Below are 20,548 nucleotides of genomic sequence, written 5' to 3' on the forward strand. Positions count from 1 at the left end.
AAACCAGGGGCGGGTTACCCGTCTTGCAGGAGCGGGATTACGCGAATCAAAGCTCTTCAGTTTAGAATCTATGTGCGATAAATGAGTTACGATTCTCCACATCTTGTTTTTAGTTAAATTTGCCTACAAGGCCATGTAATTTTCCATCTTACTTTTAACACAAGGACTTTATTGCACCAAAGATGAGTCACATCCTGTGCATTTCACCCTTTCTTAGAATCTGGGTACCTGCTTACCTGATCCATAATTCCCAAAACTTGTTTTTAACCTATATGTTACCCCTTGAAGTTTACCTGCTATTTTTTGTGATGTTATAATTTTATGTTACGCATTCACATCATTACAGCGCAGAAGATCAAGGCTTAGTGTAAGATTTTTATACAATCTTATACACAATCACATCGATTGTCCTTCTTTGTTAGAACGTTTGAACTTTTAGGTACCTCATGTGAATACTCGACAACACTACACTTTTTATTGTAAAAAAACTAGGTTAAATATTTCTCGTAATTCACCTATTAATTCAACATGTGCTCTTCTTAACCTACCTAACGCTAGTTTACTGGCCACTAAAACTTTCAAGTTTACGGGCGTGGAGTGGAACGAACGAAAAGTGTTTTCCCGAGAAATTTTGGTGCAGTCGATTTTTGATTTTTGAGCAGCGAAAAAAAAATTGTCTCCGATCGACTGGAAAAAAAATTTCTTATAGAATGTGGCCTGTAGAATCCATAATTTCAAACAGTTCCAAGATTGGGCTACTAGTTCAAAAGTTACAGCCCCTTGAATTTTTTTTCGAAATTGGTTTCTAGTCTATAACTTTTGATTGAGAAGTTTGATCGAAAAAGTACGAATTGATTTGGATTCTACACACCCAAATTAATAGAAATATTGACATTAATTATAACCCTTTTCCCACTATCGGTATGGCTTTAGATTCCCTTTATTAGATATGTACTAAATTATATCCAAATCCAAAATCCAAATGCGTCTATATATTTTATAAACTTAAATTTTGTTCTTTTTTCTTATATTATTTCATATTGTGTCCTATAATTGGTGTAAATCATTAAATAAATAAAAATAAATAAATTACAAACAATTAATTTTACAACACAATTTGATATTAATTTGACGGCTGGTTTTTTTATTGGCAAGTTCTTTTTTTCCACAACCTATTTCTATTTTTATTCGGTGAACTACCATTTTCAAACTTTATTTTAGCAATGTAATTTATTTCGACTTAAATTTCCGAGCTTTCACAATTTTAATAACATTCGGGTGGCCATTTTTAAACATTGCCGGTTTGACTTTACTTCCCCGTTTTTGTAGTGTAGTGTGAAGTTAGTGTAGAACCTGGAGGTTAAGTACACTACAAACTCATTCATTTCGGAGAGATCTCCAGATTTCTTCTTGAGAAAACACGGTGGACATAATTACTACGCGTGATATAAAAAAGATGCACTACTTAATTCGTAACACGAAGGGGATGAGGCAGAGAGGAAAATTAATGGGATTCACGATATAGCAATCGGTGCGATCAGTGTCCTTCAAATCTTTAAAACAAACTGCCTAGATCTGTAAGAGTGTCTAAAACGTTAAAGAGCTCTTAAGATCCACGGAGGCCTATGAAACCGTTTCAGTGTCTTTACGAAGAGTTTATTTTTTAAGAGCTTTTAATAGCTTCGATTTTTGTTCAAAAAAGCCTTTATGGCCAATTATCAATAGTGTTGGTTAACGCTGTATATGTGCAGATTTAGTACAACAATTGGGGTGATTGTTGCGAAACCACCTCTTATTATATCATTTCGCCACTACTACGTTTATTCAGCTTTGTAGGTCAGTGGTAGAGCGTTGGACTACAAAACCGGAGGTCGGGTGTTCGAACCTGGGCTGAGGTAAGAATTTTTCATCTGTAGCAGAGATGGGAATTTCCCTAGATCAGTTTCGAGCATTCTGCCGGTTACTTCGAATTAGGTTTTCCTAATTCGTAAGGTAAATACCGGAGTGTAGAACAACTTAAGACCTTCTACGGGGGAGTCTCTAAAAAGCAATAAATAAATAACAAAGAGTTAAACGGATGGGGTATATGATTATTTATTATTAGTTTTGGTTAAGGGTAGTTGTGCGCAGATTCGTCATTAAACACAACCCCTCGACCCTTTTGTTTCTACGATACAGAGCTAAACCGATTGGTTGTAATGATAGACGTACTAACTATTTATTGGCTTCGGTTTGATAGTAAGCCGTGCACTAGGTGGCGTGACCAGGAAGTGTTTGGGTGGTTTTATCTCAATGTAACGTATGTCTTGTAAGGTTTGACTGTCGGAGTAAAGTTTTCGACAGCTTCTACCGTTGCAGGATTCCCAGGCACGGTCTCGAAGTTAAACGCTTGAAGAAGACCGGCGACCACGACAAACATGTTTTCGCGAGCAAAGACCTCTCCCACGCATCTTCTCTTGCCCGAACCGAACGGACTGAAATTGTCCGAAATCTTCAGGCTACCGTCTCGCATGAAACGGCCGGGATCGAAGTCTTCCGGATTGTGCCAACCCGCAGCTTCATCCATAAGAATTCCTCGGATGTTTCCAATTATGGTGGTGTTCTAAAAACAAGTCGGTGAAGCAGTCAGTCAGGTCGATCTGTACCTTCCTAATGAAGTAGCCGCTAAGTTGCGTATCTTTGGTCGCCCTACGGGGTACATAGTGAGATCTGCCTACAAACATCCGTATTGATTCCAAGACTATACTCTCGACGTAGGGTAAGCTACAATCTGTTGAGTTAGATCTTTTGGCAGTTAGGAATACTTACTATGATCTGTCCTCTACAGTAGGTAATCTCCCCTGGAGGACGGTATCGATTTCCTCTTGAGCTTTCTTCTGAATATCTGGATGCAGTATGAGATACAAGAACGCAAATTTTAGGGTATTGCAAGTGGAGTCGTAACCAGCAATCAGCAGGTCTAAGCAAACTGCTAGTAGTTGCTCTTCGGAGAAGCTGTCACCGCTTTGGCCTAAATTTAGTTTGTCCAAGTATGCGTGAATGAAGCCACGAGTGGAGGCAGCGTCCCTGAGAACCTCTACCTTTTTGTGGAAGAACTCCAATATTTTTTCATGCATTTCTACATGCAAGTTATATCCACAATAATCGGGGCAGATGTGCCTTAAAAACGGAAACAGGCCGAATATCGGACCGGCCAAGGGAACATTCTCAGAAAAAGACGCAGTGATGGCCTCCAAATCACTCAACTCGTGTTGCTGGCTTGTCTGGCCTGATATTAGAAAGCAAAACGCGTTCAACACATGAATCCGGAAGAAACTGTACATGTCGACCACGGGGTTCTTTTCGATTGCTCTCGTGACACCGTCGATGATAGATCTCACCTCTTCCTCGATCGACTCCCGCATGACCTCTTTTCGGAAACTAGCCTCGTTAATGTGTCGGAGTACGAACCTTTTTTGTTCTTGTAAAAATTCGGAGTCTGTAAAGAGGAGACCTCTGCGTTTTCCACCAGTTCTACTCCTGGTAACGTCACTGTCCGGCCTACCGTTGAGCTCATCTCTGGAAAGCAGCTCGTGGATCGCTTTCGAGCCGCAGACGAAGACGACACGTTCTCGGCCCACTCGCGCCCCAACCACCGGACCATATCTTCTCGCCAACGCTTGCGTCGCCCCAGATAACGAGCCCGTCTCCTTCTGCAACCTCCGCAGTTCCCACGCGCATCCTAAAATCGGAAACCAGGCGGGGCCCGGTGGAAAGTACCTCGGCTTCCGCGTGTCCAAATAAGCCAGCAGAACCAAAACCAAGATTAGAATTATTACTGACCACATTTCAGCAGCAGTCGATTACCACTACTCCCAAACACTTGGGTTGCATTTTCCGAACGATTAGATAAAGTTATTAATAGTTCGTTTAGTAATGGAGGTCTAGGCAACTACCCCACGGAGTGGAAAGATGGAATTCACCTTTCTAATTCCGACCAATAGTCTTGACTAGCCATGTCAGAGAAACGTTTGAGCGAATAATGATTCCAAAGGCCCAACTGGTACCTAGAGATCAACGGACTGCTATCCAGTATACAAGACGGTTTTAGAATATCAAGGTCAACCCTCGATAACCTCTTGGACACAGAAGCAACAACAGTTATATGGAATTTTCTTTGACTTGCAGAAAGCATACAGAACTGGACAGTATTCGATTTTGTAAATACTGTTTAGTATTCAAATCCTTTAAAGTATTCAAATACATTGTAATTAAATACTTTTATGGAAGCAGTACTTGTATTTGTAACTCAAATACTTTCATAATTATTTAGTATTCGAATACTTCGCATAGTATTTGAATACTTAACCTTCCTTTTTTACCAAAAATCGACTACACCAAAATTTCTCGGGAAAACACTTTTTCTTATTAATTTTGGTGCGTAGAATCCAAAACAATTCGTACTTTTTCGATCAGACTTCTCAATCAAAAGTTATAGACTAGAAACCAATTTCGAAAGAAAATTCAAAGGGCTGTAACTTTTGAACTAGTAGCCCAATCTTGGAACTGTTTGAAATTATGGATTCTACAGGCCACATTTTATAAGAAAAATTTTTTCCGGGTCGATCTGAGACAATTTTTTTTGAGGGCCTCAAAAAAAGGCAGTGTATAACCTTCCTTTTTTACCAAAAATCGACTGCACCAAAATTTCTCGGGAAAACACTTTTTCTTATTAATTTTGGTGCGTAGAATCCAAAACAATTCGTACTTTTTCGATCAGACTTCTCAATCAAAAGTTATAGACTAGAAACCAATTTCGAAAGAAAATTCAAAGGGCTGTAACTTTTGAACTAGTAGCCCAATCTTGGAACTGTTTGAAATTATGGATTCTACAGGCCACATTCTATAAGAAAATTTTTTTTCCCGGTCGATCTGAGATAATTTTTTTTCGGGGCTCAAAAAAAGGCAGTGTATAACCTTCCTTTTTTACCAAAAATCGACTACACCAAAATTTCTCGGGAAAACACTTTTTCTTTTTAATTTGGGTGCGTAGAATCCAAATCAATTCGTACTTTTTCGATCAGACTTCTCAATCAAAAGTTATAGACTAGAACCCAATTTCGAAAAAAAATTCAAAGGGCTGTAACTTTTGAACTAGTAGCCCAATCTTGGAACTGTTTGAAATTTTGGATTCTACAGGCCACATTCTATAAGAAAAATTTTTTCCGCGTCGATCTGAGACAATTTTTTTTTCGGGGCTCAAAAAAAGGCAGTGTATAACCTTCCTTTTTTACCAAAAATCGACTACACCAAAATTTCTCGGGAAAACACTTTTTCTTATTAATTTTGGTGCGTAGAATCCAAAACAATTCGTACTTTTTCGATCAGACTTCTCAATAAAAAGTTATAGACTAGAAACTAGGGAATGCAATACCGGGATTGCGGGATCCCGAAATACGGGGATCCCGCAGCATTTTTGCGATATTAATCCCGCACATAAATGGAGCGAGATCCCGCGGGATTTGCGGGACTGAGGAATTTGTCGACCAAGGGGACGACTCTGTTTACTTTGTTAATGAAACTGATAACGGCGAATTATTTTTTAAATAATTGTTAAACTTTTTTCGTCAAAAAATGTACTATGATTTTTGAGGCACTTTAGAAGACTTTTTGTGCTTTACAGGTAAGGATTTTTTGAGTTCTAAGTTAGGCCGAAGGTACTTTTTTGTTAAATATTGTGAATTAGCGATTTATTTTAATACAGGAGTTAACCGCACAGAATTGCTTATTTGCCAATTTATTTAAAGTTTTGCGAGATCCCGCAAATACCGGGATCCCGCGGGATTAACATCTAACAATCCCGCAAATACCGGGATTGAGATTTTGCTGCGGGATTGCATTCCCTAGTCCGCACTGTTAAAAGCGCCTTAAAAATAGGCAAACCACGTAAAATATTCTAAATAAATTCTCCCTGGGTATTTGACAATTCCCTTCAACCTTCCTAGATGTAAGAAAATACAAAACAAACCCTGGACATACATTTTTGACCCATTTTATGGGCGGGTATTGAAATGCTACCTTGCACTTAAGAAACCCGCTATAGCAAGTGCCGTCCGGTGTTGCGGGGGTGGCGGCATAGCTGAAATTGAACCTTAGAGTGTCTAGAACATCCTCTGAAAGTTTCATAAAGTTATCACAAAATGCAAGGTTGAAACCTATTTTGGCTCTTAACCCCTGCACTAATGTCTGCGGTTAGTTACCTAGGCAAAAGGATAGCGGTGCGGTTGTCCACTTCCATAAGAAATATAAATAATTATATTTCATAATTTCCATAGTTTGATGCATTTGACGCATTATTCTTGATTGACAATAGCTAAATGTCAATTATAGCCCAAGTTGTTCCTAAACTTTTTATGCTAAAGATATTAAGCTTTTGACAGTTCGATATAAAGTTCTGCTATTCTTTCTTTTTTGCCTGGTCCCACTAGAGGGTAATCAATCATGTTGGCTTCATGTAAGGAAACATTTACCACTTTTTGTGCACAATTAAATAACGTTTATATAAGTCGGGAATATATCTCAGCTCCAAACTAGATTATTTTACGATTTACATCTTATCAGAATTATTCATCTTTCGTTTGTCGCAGGGAAGCTAAAAGGTAACACAGGCCAATATGCCGATTTTTATCAGAATCTAGGAAAAATAAGTGATTATGTTCTCATCTTGCGTACCTCCATCGGTCCAGGCTGAAACTCGCATCGTACATTAGGGGAAATGTCTAGGGGGCCAAATGTTTATGTTTTGGTGTTCATATTTTGATTAAGTACATGTGGAAAACTAATCACATCCTGATATACAATAATTTGTTTTATCCGTTAATTAATATAATATACAACGTTCTTAGTGGTTAACCACCCTCAGATCGGCGGTGTCAGGGTCATAAAAGTGCAAACCAAACTGCAAAATCGTTCTGTGCAACAATCGTTACGTATACAATCCTGCTTAACAGATGGATCGTTTTTAATTTCTAGACATAATTTTAACATCAGAGATTTGCGTCGTCGTCGCGTCGGTTGCATTCCTGTAAATTTGCTAATAACATTTTATGGCGGATTGGTCACATACATATTTGCTGTAGGGACTTCGTTACAAACGTACCAGTGTGCAATCTATTGACAAAAAAGACAAAAGGAGTTTTCATTTGAAAATTAAGTTTTCCCATTTTCACCATATACAAAAGTGTAAACTTCAACTTTCGAGTGCCATGTAAAAGTTTATTGATCATTTTGGTAAAAGTAGTATAAAAGTAAAAATATTTTAGCTGATGGACATCATGTACAAATTCCAGAATCTATTTGAATTGGTTTCCAGAGTTGCAGACAATGACATACCTACCTACATGAAGTGATGTTACTAGGGAAGATGGGACTGGAATCAAATTCCAGAATATCTGTAGAATCCTAAGCGTTGCCTAAACGTTAAGTATTTTTTGTATTAAATGCAACCATGTACCTATATTTAAAATTACTGAATAGTGTATGGGTAAAATATCTTAAAATAAAATGGACAAAATTCACCTATAATGGGACAATAATGTGCATATTTGCATTACAAGCTAATAAATTCTACTTCTCGTCTATTACCGTTGGTTTAGTCTGATTGTTATGCACGAATTTATGTCTATTTTAGTTGTAAATATCAACTAACCGCTGCAGTTTGGTAACTAACAATAACTTGTTTACGTTTTATACGAAGCATTGAAAATGAGCTCGGAAGCTAATTATTCCTGAATGATCCCAAACGGAAAATCGACTGTTTCACATATGATCAGATATGGACAAAAGCAACGCTCATTTTCTACGTGAGTAAGAAACTAACAGTGGGTGGAAACTTAAATTAAAATTATTATTTCCATATAGTTCAAAAATTACAACTTTATTAAATATTTCACATACTGCTGTCTGAGAATTAAACTTTTTGAGAGACAACTAACAGACTTAGTTATGTGTATTTTCCATCTGTCACATTCCGATCGATACATTGCACAACGATATAAAGCTTTCACGTTTGAGCTAGGTACAACTTTTAACGCAAAAGTTTCAAAGAAGGATTGAATTTGAAACACCTCTTACTAGGAAATTTTTAAAATCAATTGGTATAAAGCAGTAATGTAAATGACATAAGAGATTCTCTGAAAAATTAAATTAAATAAACATGTTCGTGGAATCTGCCTACTAGGGATCTGATCGATTCCCAGGAAGTACGTGTCGGAGTACCTTTCATAGAAGTGTTCCAATGGATGCAATTCCTAAAACTTTCGCGTTTTCGGAGATTATTCTCCGTAAAACCAATTAGTAATACAGATTTCAATTCGGCACGAGAATTTGTATGATTTATTTCCTAAAAACCTTTGTTTAAGTGGTCATCCTTCTCATGTTCTGTGTTTTAATAATTACAACTTAAAACGAGTAAGAGCTATTGTCGTGTGCGTGGTATTTATTAGGATTTAGAAGAGGGAGTAGAACAATGAACTATATATGTTTTCTAAATAGTGGTGAAAAAAAGGCATTCTCCATGGACTTAAAGGTGACGTTTGATAGGTAGCTAGTAAGGGAAACGTACGGAAAATGACGTATATTGTATGTATACTACTTAGCATTTTCTGTTTGAAGTTTGTTGGGTGGTCGGTCCACTTCTTTGTCTTTGGTTTTTATTGTGTTTAGTTTTTGTGTTGTCTGGGACTATGCGTTTTGCCATTTGTCTAGAATTTGTGTCTTCTGGATGTTTTGTAGGTCTGGGATAGTATATTCGGTTATGGTTTGGTGTGGATTTGAGACAGATATTTAAAATGTTTTTACAGCCGGAAAGATCTCTTCCCAAAAAAAAAGGAGGGCAATCCATATTTTAGAATTTCAGACATGTAACACCATTATTAGCAGGTTTTGTTTTCTATGGTGCCGCTGGATGTACACTCATTTTTTTAATGTTTGCAAGTTGTCCCGATATCGGAGAAAGCGGTAATGCTTGAAAAACAGTTTAATTTATTTGAAGCGTACGAAATGGGAATTACAGATGCTCTCTACTCCAAATGGATGTTTAGTTAGATAAATTTTTTCTGCTTTTTCACTGTCAATAAGTACCGTATTAATCTTCATCATTTCCGTAAATTCTCTTTCGCAACCGCAGGATATTTAGACCTTTGTGAGTTTCCATTTTTGTCTAGTATATTTTGCTCCTTTACATTAAGTTACTCGTACCCGCTACCGTTGCGTTAACTTCAAGGAGAGCTTTCTATTTTCCGGTATGTGTAGGTTGTCATAGAATTTTATAACTATTTCTCGTCGTAAACTTAGGGACAATTGTTGCATTTAGAAAAGTGAGTGGTGATTTTTAGCTTCCTAGCATGTGCTAGGTAGCTATTGCGATAGCCGTTTTTTGAACATTTCAAAATTTCATCAAATGTCGACGTTTTAGACCATTTTAAGCAACTTTTAAAGAATAAAATTTTTTTCCGTCTGTATGTACGTACGTACGTTTGTTGGCAATTTTCTGAGAAAACGGCTCGACGGATTTTGTTGAAATTTTGTATATATGTTTTAGGCATACCGAACAGAAAAATAACGGGCCGGATTTTTGAAAAAAAATTTTGGAGCGCCGTAACGGCATCGAACTTTTTTTTTCAAATAGCAACCTAAAATTTTTATTCTATTATTTGGAAGACCTTATTTTCCTGTGTACAACCTACAAAAAATTGGGCCGGGTTATATTATCAAAAAACGGAGAAAAAAATTGTCAAAGTCAAAAAATTGTGTTGCATATGTGCAAAACGCAACGATCTTGTTTCTGAAGCAATTTAAACGAAATTTCTATGGTAAGTCCCTTTAATAAAAGCAAACAAAATTCATGCGCAAAAATCGTGTTGCGCATGCGCAGAAATGCAACTTTCTTATTTATGGAACAATTTTAACGAAATTTAGATGGTAGGTCCTTTTAATAAAAGCTAACAAAATGCATGCGCAAAAAATAGTGTTGCTCATGTGCAACATCCAACTTTCTTATTTATGTCATCATGGGGAATAGATGAAAACAGGTAATCAACTCTACGCGAATTTGTTTGAAATAATCTATGCTATAAAAATGGTCGCTTAATGTCAAATTTAAGTTGCCCATTAGTGTGTATTTTTTATTAGTGTCAAATTACGATTTTTCACAACGAATAAATTGGAATGGTATGTTCGATAACAGTTCAAGAAATGTTTGACGTATCCTGAAATCGTGTAATATTGGTTGCATACAATTCCACGAATTGACGGTTTTCTCTTCATAGCATGAGCTAGGTACAATGCGAAATTTCATCAAATGTTGACGTTTTAGATCATTTTAAGCAACTTTTAAAGAATAAATTTTTCCGGTCTGTAAGTGCGTACATATGTTGGCAATTTTTGGTTTCAGCTAGGAAGCTATTCTGTCAAGAATTTGACACCTGGTTTTCTAAAGCAAACTCATACACAAATTCTTAAGGAAATGAAGGAATATCTATGAAATTTATTCAGTGACATCTAGTTTCGTCTTTAGACTAAAAAAAATAAGATCTACTTAATAAGTTAAAAAAACCTAGCACTTGCTTAAACATGAGCAACCACCATGGAGGCGCCACCTTGGTGGCCCAGTGTGCAAAGGCCTTAAACATACCTCGTCAGTATCACAGAAACTTCTTTAGTTTTTAAATCTGTTCCCATAACAATTTTTAGCAAAACTTCCTATGTGCGCTTCGAGCAAGAATATTTACGAAAATTTAGCAAATAACATGTTATTAAGATTTAGAAGACCTCTGAGGATTTCTTAAAGGTCTTGCTCTGATCGCAATGCTAAGAAGATTTTTATGATGCGAAGTTAGATTTTTGAAAAGACCTCGGTAGACATTTTAGAGATCGCTAATAGTGTTTCCAAGGAAAATTTCCGGAATAACTTGTGACTTTCAATCGCACTGAACCACGTTTCGTTAATTATTATTTATAGGGCGCAGAAAATTCCAGTTAGCGAAATTTTAAAGGCAACGAAAATTTAACAACCTGTAATTACTAAATGGGCCAGTTTGTATTGATATACATTGAGAAAACGCTGCTAGTGTATTGAGAACCATTCCACGAAACTTTCTATTTATAACTACAACATAAAAGTTTCATGACTCCAACAAATTTATCGGGCAGACTTTATTCCATCAATCTTTAGTTTGAAAAAGTTTGGAAAATCAATTACACTGAATAAACTTTCGTGTTTTGCTAGAACTAGAGCATGATGTCGTACACTAGAAACAATGTTATTGTTACCCAAAATTGTAACAATCTATTTGACCATTACATCCATGGAACCAATAATTCTTACATTTCGGTTTTTATCTCTACTATACATTTATGTTTAGATGAAGATCTAATTTTCTGGATTACAGAGAGATCCAGACATACGATCTAAATATTTCCTCTCTTAGGCACTAGCAAACAATTAATCTAATGGGTTACCGATGCGCTCTACACGCCTGCATCATAAATTTGCTCAAAGTTTTCACGTGATTGACATCCACTCTCTTGCAATAAACAACTACTACCCTGAAGTACATTCTATTCCTGCGAATTGACTTGACACAAAATCGAGGCAATGAAATTTAAGTCGTACTAAATACTCGTCATTTCAATTTAAGATGTAATCGTAATTGCTAGATAGAGTACTCATTGTATAAATGTCGGAAAAATACTGTGCATTGTGCATCAGAGATATAGCAAATTTATCTAGTTACCTTCTCTCCGGTTTTACGATGTAAGAAATTGGTTCAGGAAACGCCCTCTTATTTCATTATGCCCCGTATATCTGATCCGAAAAACTCTTAGAAGATGATATTATGCGACCGTGTTTACGTACAGAAGCAACTGCATTTCCTGCACAAAGAAAATTATCTCTGAAAATGTCGAGGTAATCGGGTCAAACGTGGGCGAATTAGGAGAAGCTTTCCCGTGTTGCTATCCCGCTCTTACAGAGCTGCACTTAATTTACAGACCATATTTTTTCAGTTGATTTTAAACTGGAATTTTCCGAGTGGATAAGTCCCTGTTAAGGAAAATGGTACAACGATACAGAGTCGCTCAATATGAACCCATTTTTTTCGGAGAACTGAACTTGCATATGTGCTCAGTTGAACAATATTGGATGTAGATAATTTGTAATACGGGACGAGGTATTCACTAATTCACTAACTTTATTTGAAAGAAAAAAATGCTTGCTTTGATCCCCTCTACCACTAACTTTTTTAATATACTTGCTGCTACGCGAGGGGTAATTCGCAACCCATAATTTGTAGAGAGATTACCACTTTTGCCTTGATTTCCTCAGATTTCCTGTAGATTTCCTATGATTACCTTGGGAGTTCCTGTGATTACTTCGAGATTTCCCCTGATTACTTTGGGATTACCCCGATTTCCTCTGATTACCTCCCAAAATTTCTCTAAGATATATTTGAAAAAAGTTGTTGAACCGACAGGTTAATGATATATAAACTTTAAATATAAACGGAACATGTATTTAAATTCAATCTTATTTTCTCTGTTTTTTTATTACTAGAAGTAATGGACGAGATCGAGGATGATATTGACTTGTAATGATCCACTATCATTTTAATTAACTTCCTCTGTCCATTTAATAGTTTGAATTCCTTTACATTATTAGAAAAGATCCCATAATATTCGCTATATTGCGTTTTGTTTCTAAGTAACTTAGGTAACGTTTCTTTGGTAAAATTCTCAATATCTTCCAAATCTATATCAGTTATTTGAGCAATTACTTTTCAATCTCGATAACCATTTACGAATAAAAGATTCTTCAGCTGGATAGGGATTTCAACCCCAACGGATTATTCTACATTTTTAAAAAATGTCAAGAAAAATTCATCTGTAGGAAAGAGTTCCTCAGTGGGGTCATCCATGATGCAGACCACCTGTGAAGAGAAGATGTGTCACTTATTGAAAACGCGCGTGAATCCCGGTTTAAAACTTTTGCAAACGCTTTCGTTTACAAATTTGTTATGCGATCCTTATGACAAAATCGAGGGTAAGCAGTTTTTTATGCACTTTTCATGTACCCCGGGTCCAGATCCAGAGGGCGATAAAAATGTTTTGTTGAACTAATATAATATTTCTACAGAAGTATAGAATATTAATTACACGGTGTTTTTTTAAGACGGGTCATACGACAATGTAAAGGCCTTGAGCTCGGCGTTTAGTTATTTAAAATGGGGCATACGGAAATTTCCAGGGAAATTTACATTGCATTAATTATTGTTTCGGTAATAGCTTCCTCGCGAATCATTTGCCACAGTACTGTAGAAATTGTTTCTAAATGAACAATTTTATTCAAATCAGATATAAACGTATAAGATTACAATCGGTGCTCGAATTGTGTTCCACCGGCAACCAAACAATACCCGATACTTGGCACTGAATAGCTCGCATACCACTGGGCTACCGTGTCCACTCTTGTACAAATTGTACTACCTGAACACCTTTTCCAGCAGCGGAATACATGTTACTGCTTCGTCGATGCAGTTTGAGGGATTGAGATCGCGAACTGTCAGTGAAATAACTAATGGCAAGGCCAAGATTTGAGAACAATTGGCGCAATGTAAATTTCCCTATGGCTCATTTTAAATAACTCACCGCCTTTACATTGTCGTATGGCTCATCTTAAAAAAACACTCTGTATAAGCATATAAGTATAATACTTCAAATAGCACGGAAATCATTCTTCCGCAATATGATTTGGACTTGGACCCTTTCAGGGGAAATACCCCGACCTAATCAGTAATCCGATCCTGTATGCATTATAAGCATTATATAGGTACTAAACTAAACTAAACATACATTCACTTGTTTTGAGCGTAAACTAAAAAACATTCACACAGCATTTTGAGTAACGCAACTGCGCATGAGCATTCAGCATTTGTAAATGATTTCCCTTGAATACCCTTTGATTTCCTTCTAGATTTCCTTGATTTCCAATGATTTCCCGTGATTTCCCGCGATTTCCCTTGATTTCCTCCGATTTCTAATGATTTCATCATGACTTACTCGTGATTTCCTCACTAGTGTACAGAGATTTCCCCTGCGAATTACCCCTCGCTGCTACGTATTATAGGGATCGGAGTAATTTTCGTCAGCTATATTGCACTGATTTCTTTGTTTTACTTTTCGGCAGTACCTAACCATAAAGGGTTTGTTTTTAAGCTACTGACAGTGATGTTTACATTTTTGAAATCAGAAAAAATGCTTTATCAAATGACACAAAAAGTAAAAATGGCTTCCATAAGAAAAAACAAAGTTGATGATGATTGATGGTTAACCGGAGACGAAACGTCAGACTTAAAATTTAAAACTAATCTTGTAGAGGGAAAAAAAGTGGCCAAATAATGTGTCATTTATTTTGTAATATCTTTTAAAATAACTTCGGTAAAAAATAAAAACGATTTGCAACATTTCGTTTTTTCCGAAAGTAGTCGAAAAGTTTTCTGTTTCAAAAGCGCATTTTGGCAAGCATCAAAATACGCAACTTTGCCAAATTTCAACTACCAATCTCTTACAGTTTCCGAAATCCCCATGGTGGCCCTCGAATTTAAATTAGCCAACCCTTGGCTTCAAGGTAGTAAGGAAAAGGCACACGCAGCTCTGTTATCGTGTTACCCCAATAGAAAATAAGTGAATTGCCGTAACTTCAAACTTATATGTACCAACAGCTTTTGACGACATTGATATACGCAAGTGGATCGTGGAAGGTTGAAATCCTTACAAAAATAATGAACTTACACGAACATTACAAATTGCATGCTGTGTATAATTAAACTTGTTTGATTAAACAAGAACTTAGCAGTTGCTTAAATAAATAATTCACTTGGAAAGGAGATCTCACTATACGTTCAACTTATGATTTACGATTTAACATATTTGCAATTGTAAATAAACGACAGATTAACATAATTTAAATGATGCTAACTTGATATTTCCCAGGATTAGACGTAATCGGACAATTTCCAATTTTAGTTTCCATATATAATAATTATTGTGAGTTAATTAATTACTCTTCTAAACAATTCAGCTAAAGGAGCTTGCGACTTTGTGTATTTTAAAAACTATGAAATGGACAAAGTTTGTCATTAAACTAATTATCATTTAACTGTTCTTTAGGTAAACAGTTTAATTTGATATTCGAATCTTTGGAATTGTTTCGTAGGCGCCTTGAAAACGATAACGAGGTATTGATTCATGAGCACTCAGAAATCTAAATATAGAAGCTAATTTCCGTGCCATTTTATCATTAAAACTACAAAATTCTATTTTAACTTGACACTTAAATGTACTCCCAGACAGGTTTACTGCTTATACAATGGAGACTTAAACGTAAAATCCCGTTTTTCGGAAATAAAAGTGTTTATAATTCGTATGGCACACGTCAAACGACGAGAAAAAAATGGAAACATTTTTAAAAATATATTAAGAGATGAAGAAAGTGAAAGTGTGCATGGGCGTAGTTTCTTATGCTCTTATTGAAAGTATCATTCTCTTTTAATTGCCTGCTGATGATGACGTCTTTGCTGCCAAAGCCCACAATTTATTTTATAAAGATTTTCCAATCAAAATACCTTGAACAAAATTTACAGCCTTTAACACTCGATTTTGTTTGTCCACACCGTGAATAAAAACACTATTTTTTTAATTAAATGATTAGTAAGTGTGGGTAAATTTTGCCACTAGCTATCTTTACCGTTTAAATAACGAATCGGTAGAATGTGACAACAAGTAGCAAAAACAACAAAAGTAAGTTTAATAACCGAGCGCGTTTTTGCAGCAAAGATAGCAAAATTCCCTAAAATTCTGGGGAGAGTTTAGTAAACTTTATGAAAGCATACCCATACGGGTCAGAATTTCGCCTCATTCGATAAAGTTAGGTAATTAAGCACATACTCACCTTATGGGAATTTCTCTTCATGCGGTATTATCGAGGAAACTTCTGAAGTGTATTGATTTTAGTTAGAAACTATTAAATATTCGATGAGCTCGTTATATCATATCCCATTTTATTATTTCGGCTGATATATCAATAGCTAAACTTTTTTATGAAACCGTTCAATCTAAAGGATCATTTTAGGTGATTATATAGTGAACTTTCTGATCAATTTTAATGAATTCGTTTAGTCTAGCGTTTAGTAGGTACACAAACGAACATAATCGGCTTATTAGGGAAATACTTTTAAAAAAGAGCAATATGTCGAAGCTACTCTAAACCGCGCAAATATGTAGAGAATTATACAATATAAAATCATAATATAAGACAGGTGAAATAAGCCTTTTACTATCTCCCATTTTATTCGTATAACTTTATGATGCCTGCAGCGGAGGCTTTTCTGTAAGTAATTTTTGACAATTTCCTTTGTTTCTATTAAATTGGAAATTGCAACAAGATTACTCAAATACCGTCGACTAACCCCTATGATTCTTTACTAAACTTTACCTTCGTTTAACTCCCTTGCTTACGTGTGAGATCTTCTTTTCTTTCCTACAATTGGGTTTGTCTTTTTCACTGTCTAGCAAAAATAATAACATCAAAAGGCCATACAAATGTATATTGAGAAATCAGAAACTATACTGTTTCGTTCTCCTTTACTAATAAATCTACCTGTTACAATATGGGTACTAGCATTTCATTTCTGACCTCTAGATAAATTATTTGTTTGAAATTGGATTGCAGCTAATTTTAATAAGTACATTAACACCTTAACCAAATCTAAATTTTGTGATTACCGCAACACATTATGTAATAAATAACCCTTGAACTTTGTGTCATTCAATGTAAATTTCGGCGCATTTAAAATTTCATTTTGTTCAGAATGCATACTGCTTGTATTGCTGATTTTGCTGAATGATTTATTCAAAATGCATAGAATGAAAGGTACTCTTTTTATTTAATTTTATTTGTAGTTTTGTTGTAATTTGTGTATTTGTGAATTAAGACGTAAAACATGTGGGTAAAAGTATTTATGTTTGTGTGAAAAGAGGTGGTGTTTTTTCAATTTTAATGTTGTAACGATCATAGCACCGACAATCTTATACGGAGTTAACACCTCAGCGCTAACAAGAAGTAACAGACTAACTTTGAGGAGGGCGGAGCGAAAGGCACTCAGGATACTGATGGAAAACAGCAACCCTACAAGAAAGCAGATAAGGGAATTACTAGAGGAAAAGACGATCACCAGGAGACTGAAGATGAGGCAGATTAGATACTGGGGACATATAAACAGGAGGAACAAAGACTATATCCTACGGGCTGCCAAGAATCTATGTGCCTCGGAATAGAAGGTAGGTCGACCCTGCTTCACGTGGAACACCGCCATAGACCAAACGGTAACGGCCTCGGGGATTCCCATGGGAAGAAGGGAAGAGTGGAGCAGAGACAAGCATCAAATGAAGAAAAAAAGCAGAAGAATGCTGGAGGAAGAATCAGACATAAGCACCAGTAGCCAAGAGGAGGAGGAAGAGGGAGCCACAGAAAATAACGCAGGCAGAGGATAATAAAAAGAGGAAGAACAGGGGAGAAAAACAGGGAAGGGAACGATACCAAAGAATAGGAACATCGGAAACAAATGAACGCCCGAAGAAGAAGCTATCACTAGAAAGCAGAGTTCCCTCTAAGGCAGAATACCAGTGGCGAAGCTGTGGCCGTACCCGTTCGGGTCGGATAACACCCAGTTAGCCGCCCCCCCACAACCCATTGTTTGGCATATGTCGCGGCTCAGCGCGATGGCAACAAAGTAGTGGTGAAACGTCCCTGATACTGTCTAACAGGGACGCATCCTCACGACAGTTGACTAAATCCTGGGAGAGGAGGCGACGCCAGGTATATGTCAAAGTTTCAAATTTCAAGTAACAAATTTCAACATTTCTGTTATAGTCAGGAATCTGGGTATCAAAAAGCCGCTTCTAAAATAGTGCCACCTGCACTCGAAGATATACATTTTGAAAAATACGTATCTTTTTTGTATAAAATTTCGCACTTCCCAAAAATTAGAAATTTTACCTTTACCTCGCATTTCCGAAGTTATTTATGAATATTTTGCAAGAATTTGTGCACCATTCGAAAGCTCATTATATTCGCCGTCTCACAGAACAAAAAGAAAGTCAATGTTACCTTTAACAACCACTCTGTAAACTGTTAAAGCTGTATATGCGCGAGAAGTGTAATAAAAATTTCAGTAGCGAGGTATTTTCGTTATTATTGGAGATAGAGGTATACATATACGAGACCAAATATGTAAAATGAAACAAGGTTTTTACTAAAACATTTTTTCGATCAGACAAACCGTTTAAGAAATATAATGGATTAAACATTTTTGAAAGTGTACCGCGGGCGCGCCAGAATAGCAATACTGCCGATACTCGCTTAACACGCACGCTGTCGCATAAATCCGTCTACCACCTACATCTACACAAAATCTCGATCATCTCGCTCTGTCTGTCGATCAACATCTACCGTTGTCCGCCTTTATTAACACCCACGCGTTCGCATAAGCCCGTGTCAGTCACAGTCCCGCACCCATGGTCTGTTGTAGGGATGTAACGGAAGTGGTTACATCGGAACCGAATTCGGAAGCGGAGTTTATAAATTTGGTTTATCGGAACCGAAATTGGAATCGGAACCTTAAAGAAGAGATATTTCACCTCTTAGATTACAATACTAATATGTAAATAGAACAAATTAAGTAACTCGAAAAGAAGCAAATTATACTCAAGGAGCACAACAAGTGAAAAGGTAATCAACAGAAGGCAAGAGGTGAGGAAGGTTCTTCGCGCGACAAGTATAAACGTATTTGTACGCGAACGCACTGATTATGGCCGCACCGACCCTGTCCATAAACCTCCGATATAACATCCGATTAAAATTTTTCGGAACCGAAATCGGAATCGAAAGTGCAAAATCAATCGGAAGTTTCGCTCTTTCGGAATCGGAAGCGAAACTCCGTTACATCCCTAGTCTGTTGTATCAAATAGTACGTTATGTGCTCTTGGTCTGTAGTTAGGTTACGTCACATCCGTTTTCGTTCTTTATCGCTGATGACTCTTCTTTCATGGGGCCTCGATGTCTATCGAAATTTATGGAACGTTCGCTACAGTATTTTCGTACCACCTAGACTTAATGCAAACTGCCGATTCCGCCGTTCAGCCGGAAATAAGAGTATAGACACACAGACCGCCAGACAGACGGATATTATCGAGATTTTGTGTAGATTTAGGCCGTAGACGGATTTATGCGACAGCCGGTAGTATTGCTATTCTGGCGCGCCCGCGGTACATTTTCAAAAATGTTTCACCTATTATATTACTTAAACGGTTTGTCTGATTGAAAAAATGTTTTAGTAAAAAACTACCTTGTTTCATTTTACATATTAAATAGACCAAATTTTGGTCTCGTATATGTATACCTCTATCTCCAACAATAACGAAAATACCTCGCGACTGAAATTTTTATTACACTTCTCGCGCATACACAGCTTTAACAGTTTATAGAGTGGTTGTTAAAGACAACATTGACTTTCTTTTTGTTCTGTGAGATGGCAAATACAATGAGCTTTCGAATGGTGCACAAATTCTTGAAAAATATTCATAAATAACTTCGGAAATGCGATGTAAAAGTAAAATTTCTAACTTTTGGGAAGTGCAAAATTTTGTACAAATTATTTTTTTTCTGGCTATTTGCAATCCCTGCGCTGCGACCATCGCGCCCTCTTGATTCAGAATCGTCATCTAATTCTGCACAAGATACGTATTTTTCAAAATGTATAGCTTTGAGTTCACATACCATGTTCGAATTTTGACTCCCAGATTCCCGACTATTATTAGTAGCAATTCATAAAACAACAAAAGCCATGGCTATTGCTACTAATAACAGAAATGTTGAAATTTATTTTTTTTCACTACTAGCGTCTGATGACATGATTATTAACCTTTTTTCCACTTGTAAAGAAGGTTTTCTCGGCATTTGTTCAAAGTGGTTAATAATTTTTTATTATTAACTAGTAGTCAATAATGAGAACTGTCACGCTGTCACTTTTAGAAAACACAACCGGAAATTTGGCTCAATGAACGTTTAGACAAGTTCTCTAAAACGAATAATTGCCACCATTCGCAATTTCCAGGGAAATTACATACCTAAAATTATCACATTTTGAAAAAATTCGAACGAAATTACTCTTTGAAAAATCTCAATGACAGAACAAAATACGGCCTGTTTGACTTGTACTTCCACGTACTTGATTGACATGCTAAATTAAGAAACAAACAATTCTGTCCAACCGTTAACTCTCTTATCAATATAATATGTTAATTTAGAGGATTTCAAGTGCTAGTAGTGAAAAAAATAGTATATATACCACGGTAGAGAAGTCTATTATTGGCCTCGCACCTTACACCCCTCGGCGCAAGCGCCTCGAGATGTAATCTTGGTGCTCAGGCAATAATACTGTACTTCTCTACCTTG

General features: G+C 36.5%; 1 protein-coding gene across 1 annotated transcript; it reads right to left on the minus strand.

The window, feature by feature from the left end:
- Positions 1-2,069: 2,069 nt before the first annotated feature.
- On the minus strand, positions 2,070-4,026 carry LOC116179957 (probable cytochrome P450 303a1). The gene is made up of 3 exons (XM_031499777.1): positions 2,809-4,026; positions 2,646-2,763; positions 2,070-2,602 (listed from the first exon to the last, which is right to left on the minus strand). The coding sequence occupies exons 1-3, from the start codon at positions 3,825-3,827 to the stop codon at positions 2,285-2,287; spliced, it is 1,455 nt and encodes a 484-aa protein (XP_031355637.1). The 5' UTR covers positions 3,828-4,026; the 3' UTR covers positions 2,070-2,284.
- Positions 4,027-20,548: the final 16,522 nt, after the last annotated feature.

This window comes from Photinus pyralis, unplaced genomic scaffold (genome assembly GCF_008802855.1).
Source record: "Photinus pyralis isolate 1611_PpyrPB1 unplaced genomic scaffold, Ppyr1.3 Ppyr1.4_LG9, whole genome shotgun sequence".
NCBI lineage: Eukaryota > Metazoa > Arthropoda > Insecta > Coleoptera > Lampyridae > Photinus > Photinus pyralis.

Bases quoted from the DNA above. Each gene is read 5' to 3' on its own strand.
- LOC116179957 (XM_031499777.1), bottom strand. From the start codon at position 3,827: ATGTGGTCAGTAATAATTCTAATCTTGGTTTTGGTTCTGCTGGCTTAT. The intron at 2,764-2,808 runs GTAAGTATTCCT...AACAGATTGTAG, and splicing joins ACTGTAGAGGACAGATCATA to CTTACCCTACGTCGAGAGTA. The intron at 2,603-2,645 runs GTACAGATCGAC...ACTTGTTTTTAG, and splicing joins GCGGCTACTTCATTAGGAAG to AACACCACCATAATTGGAAA.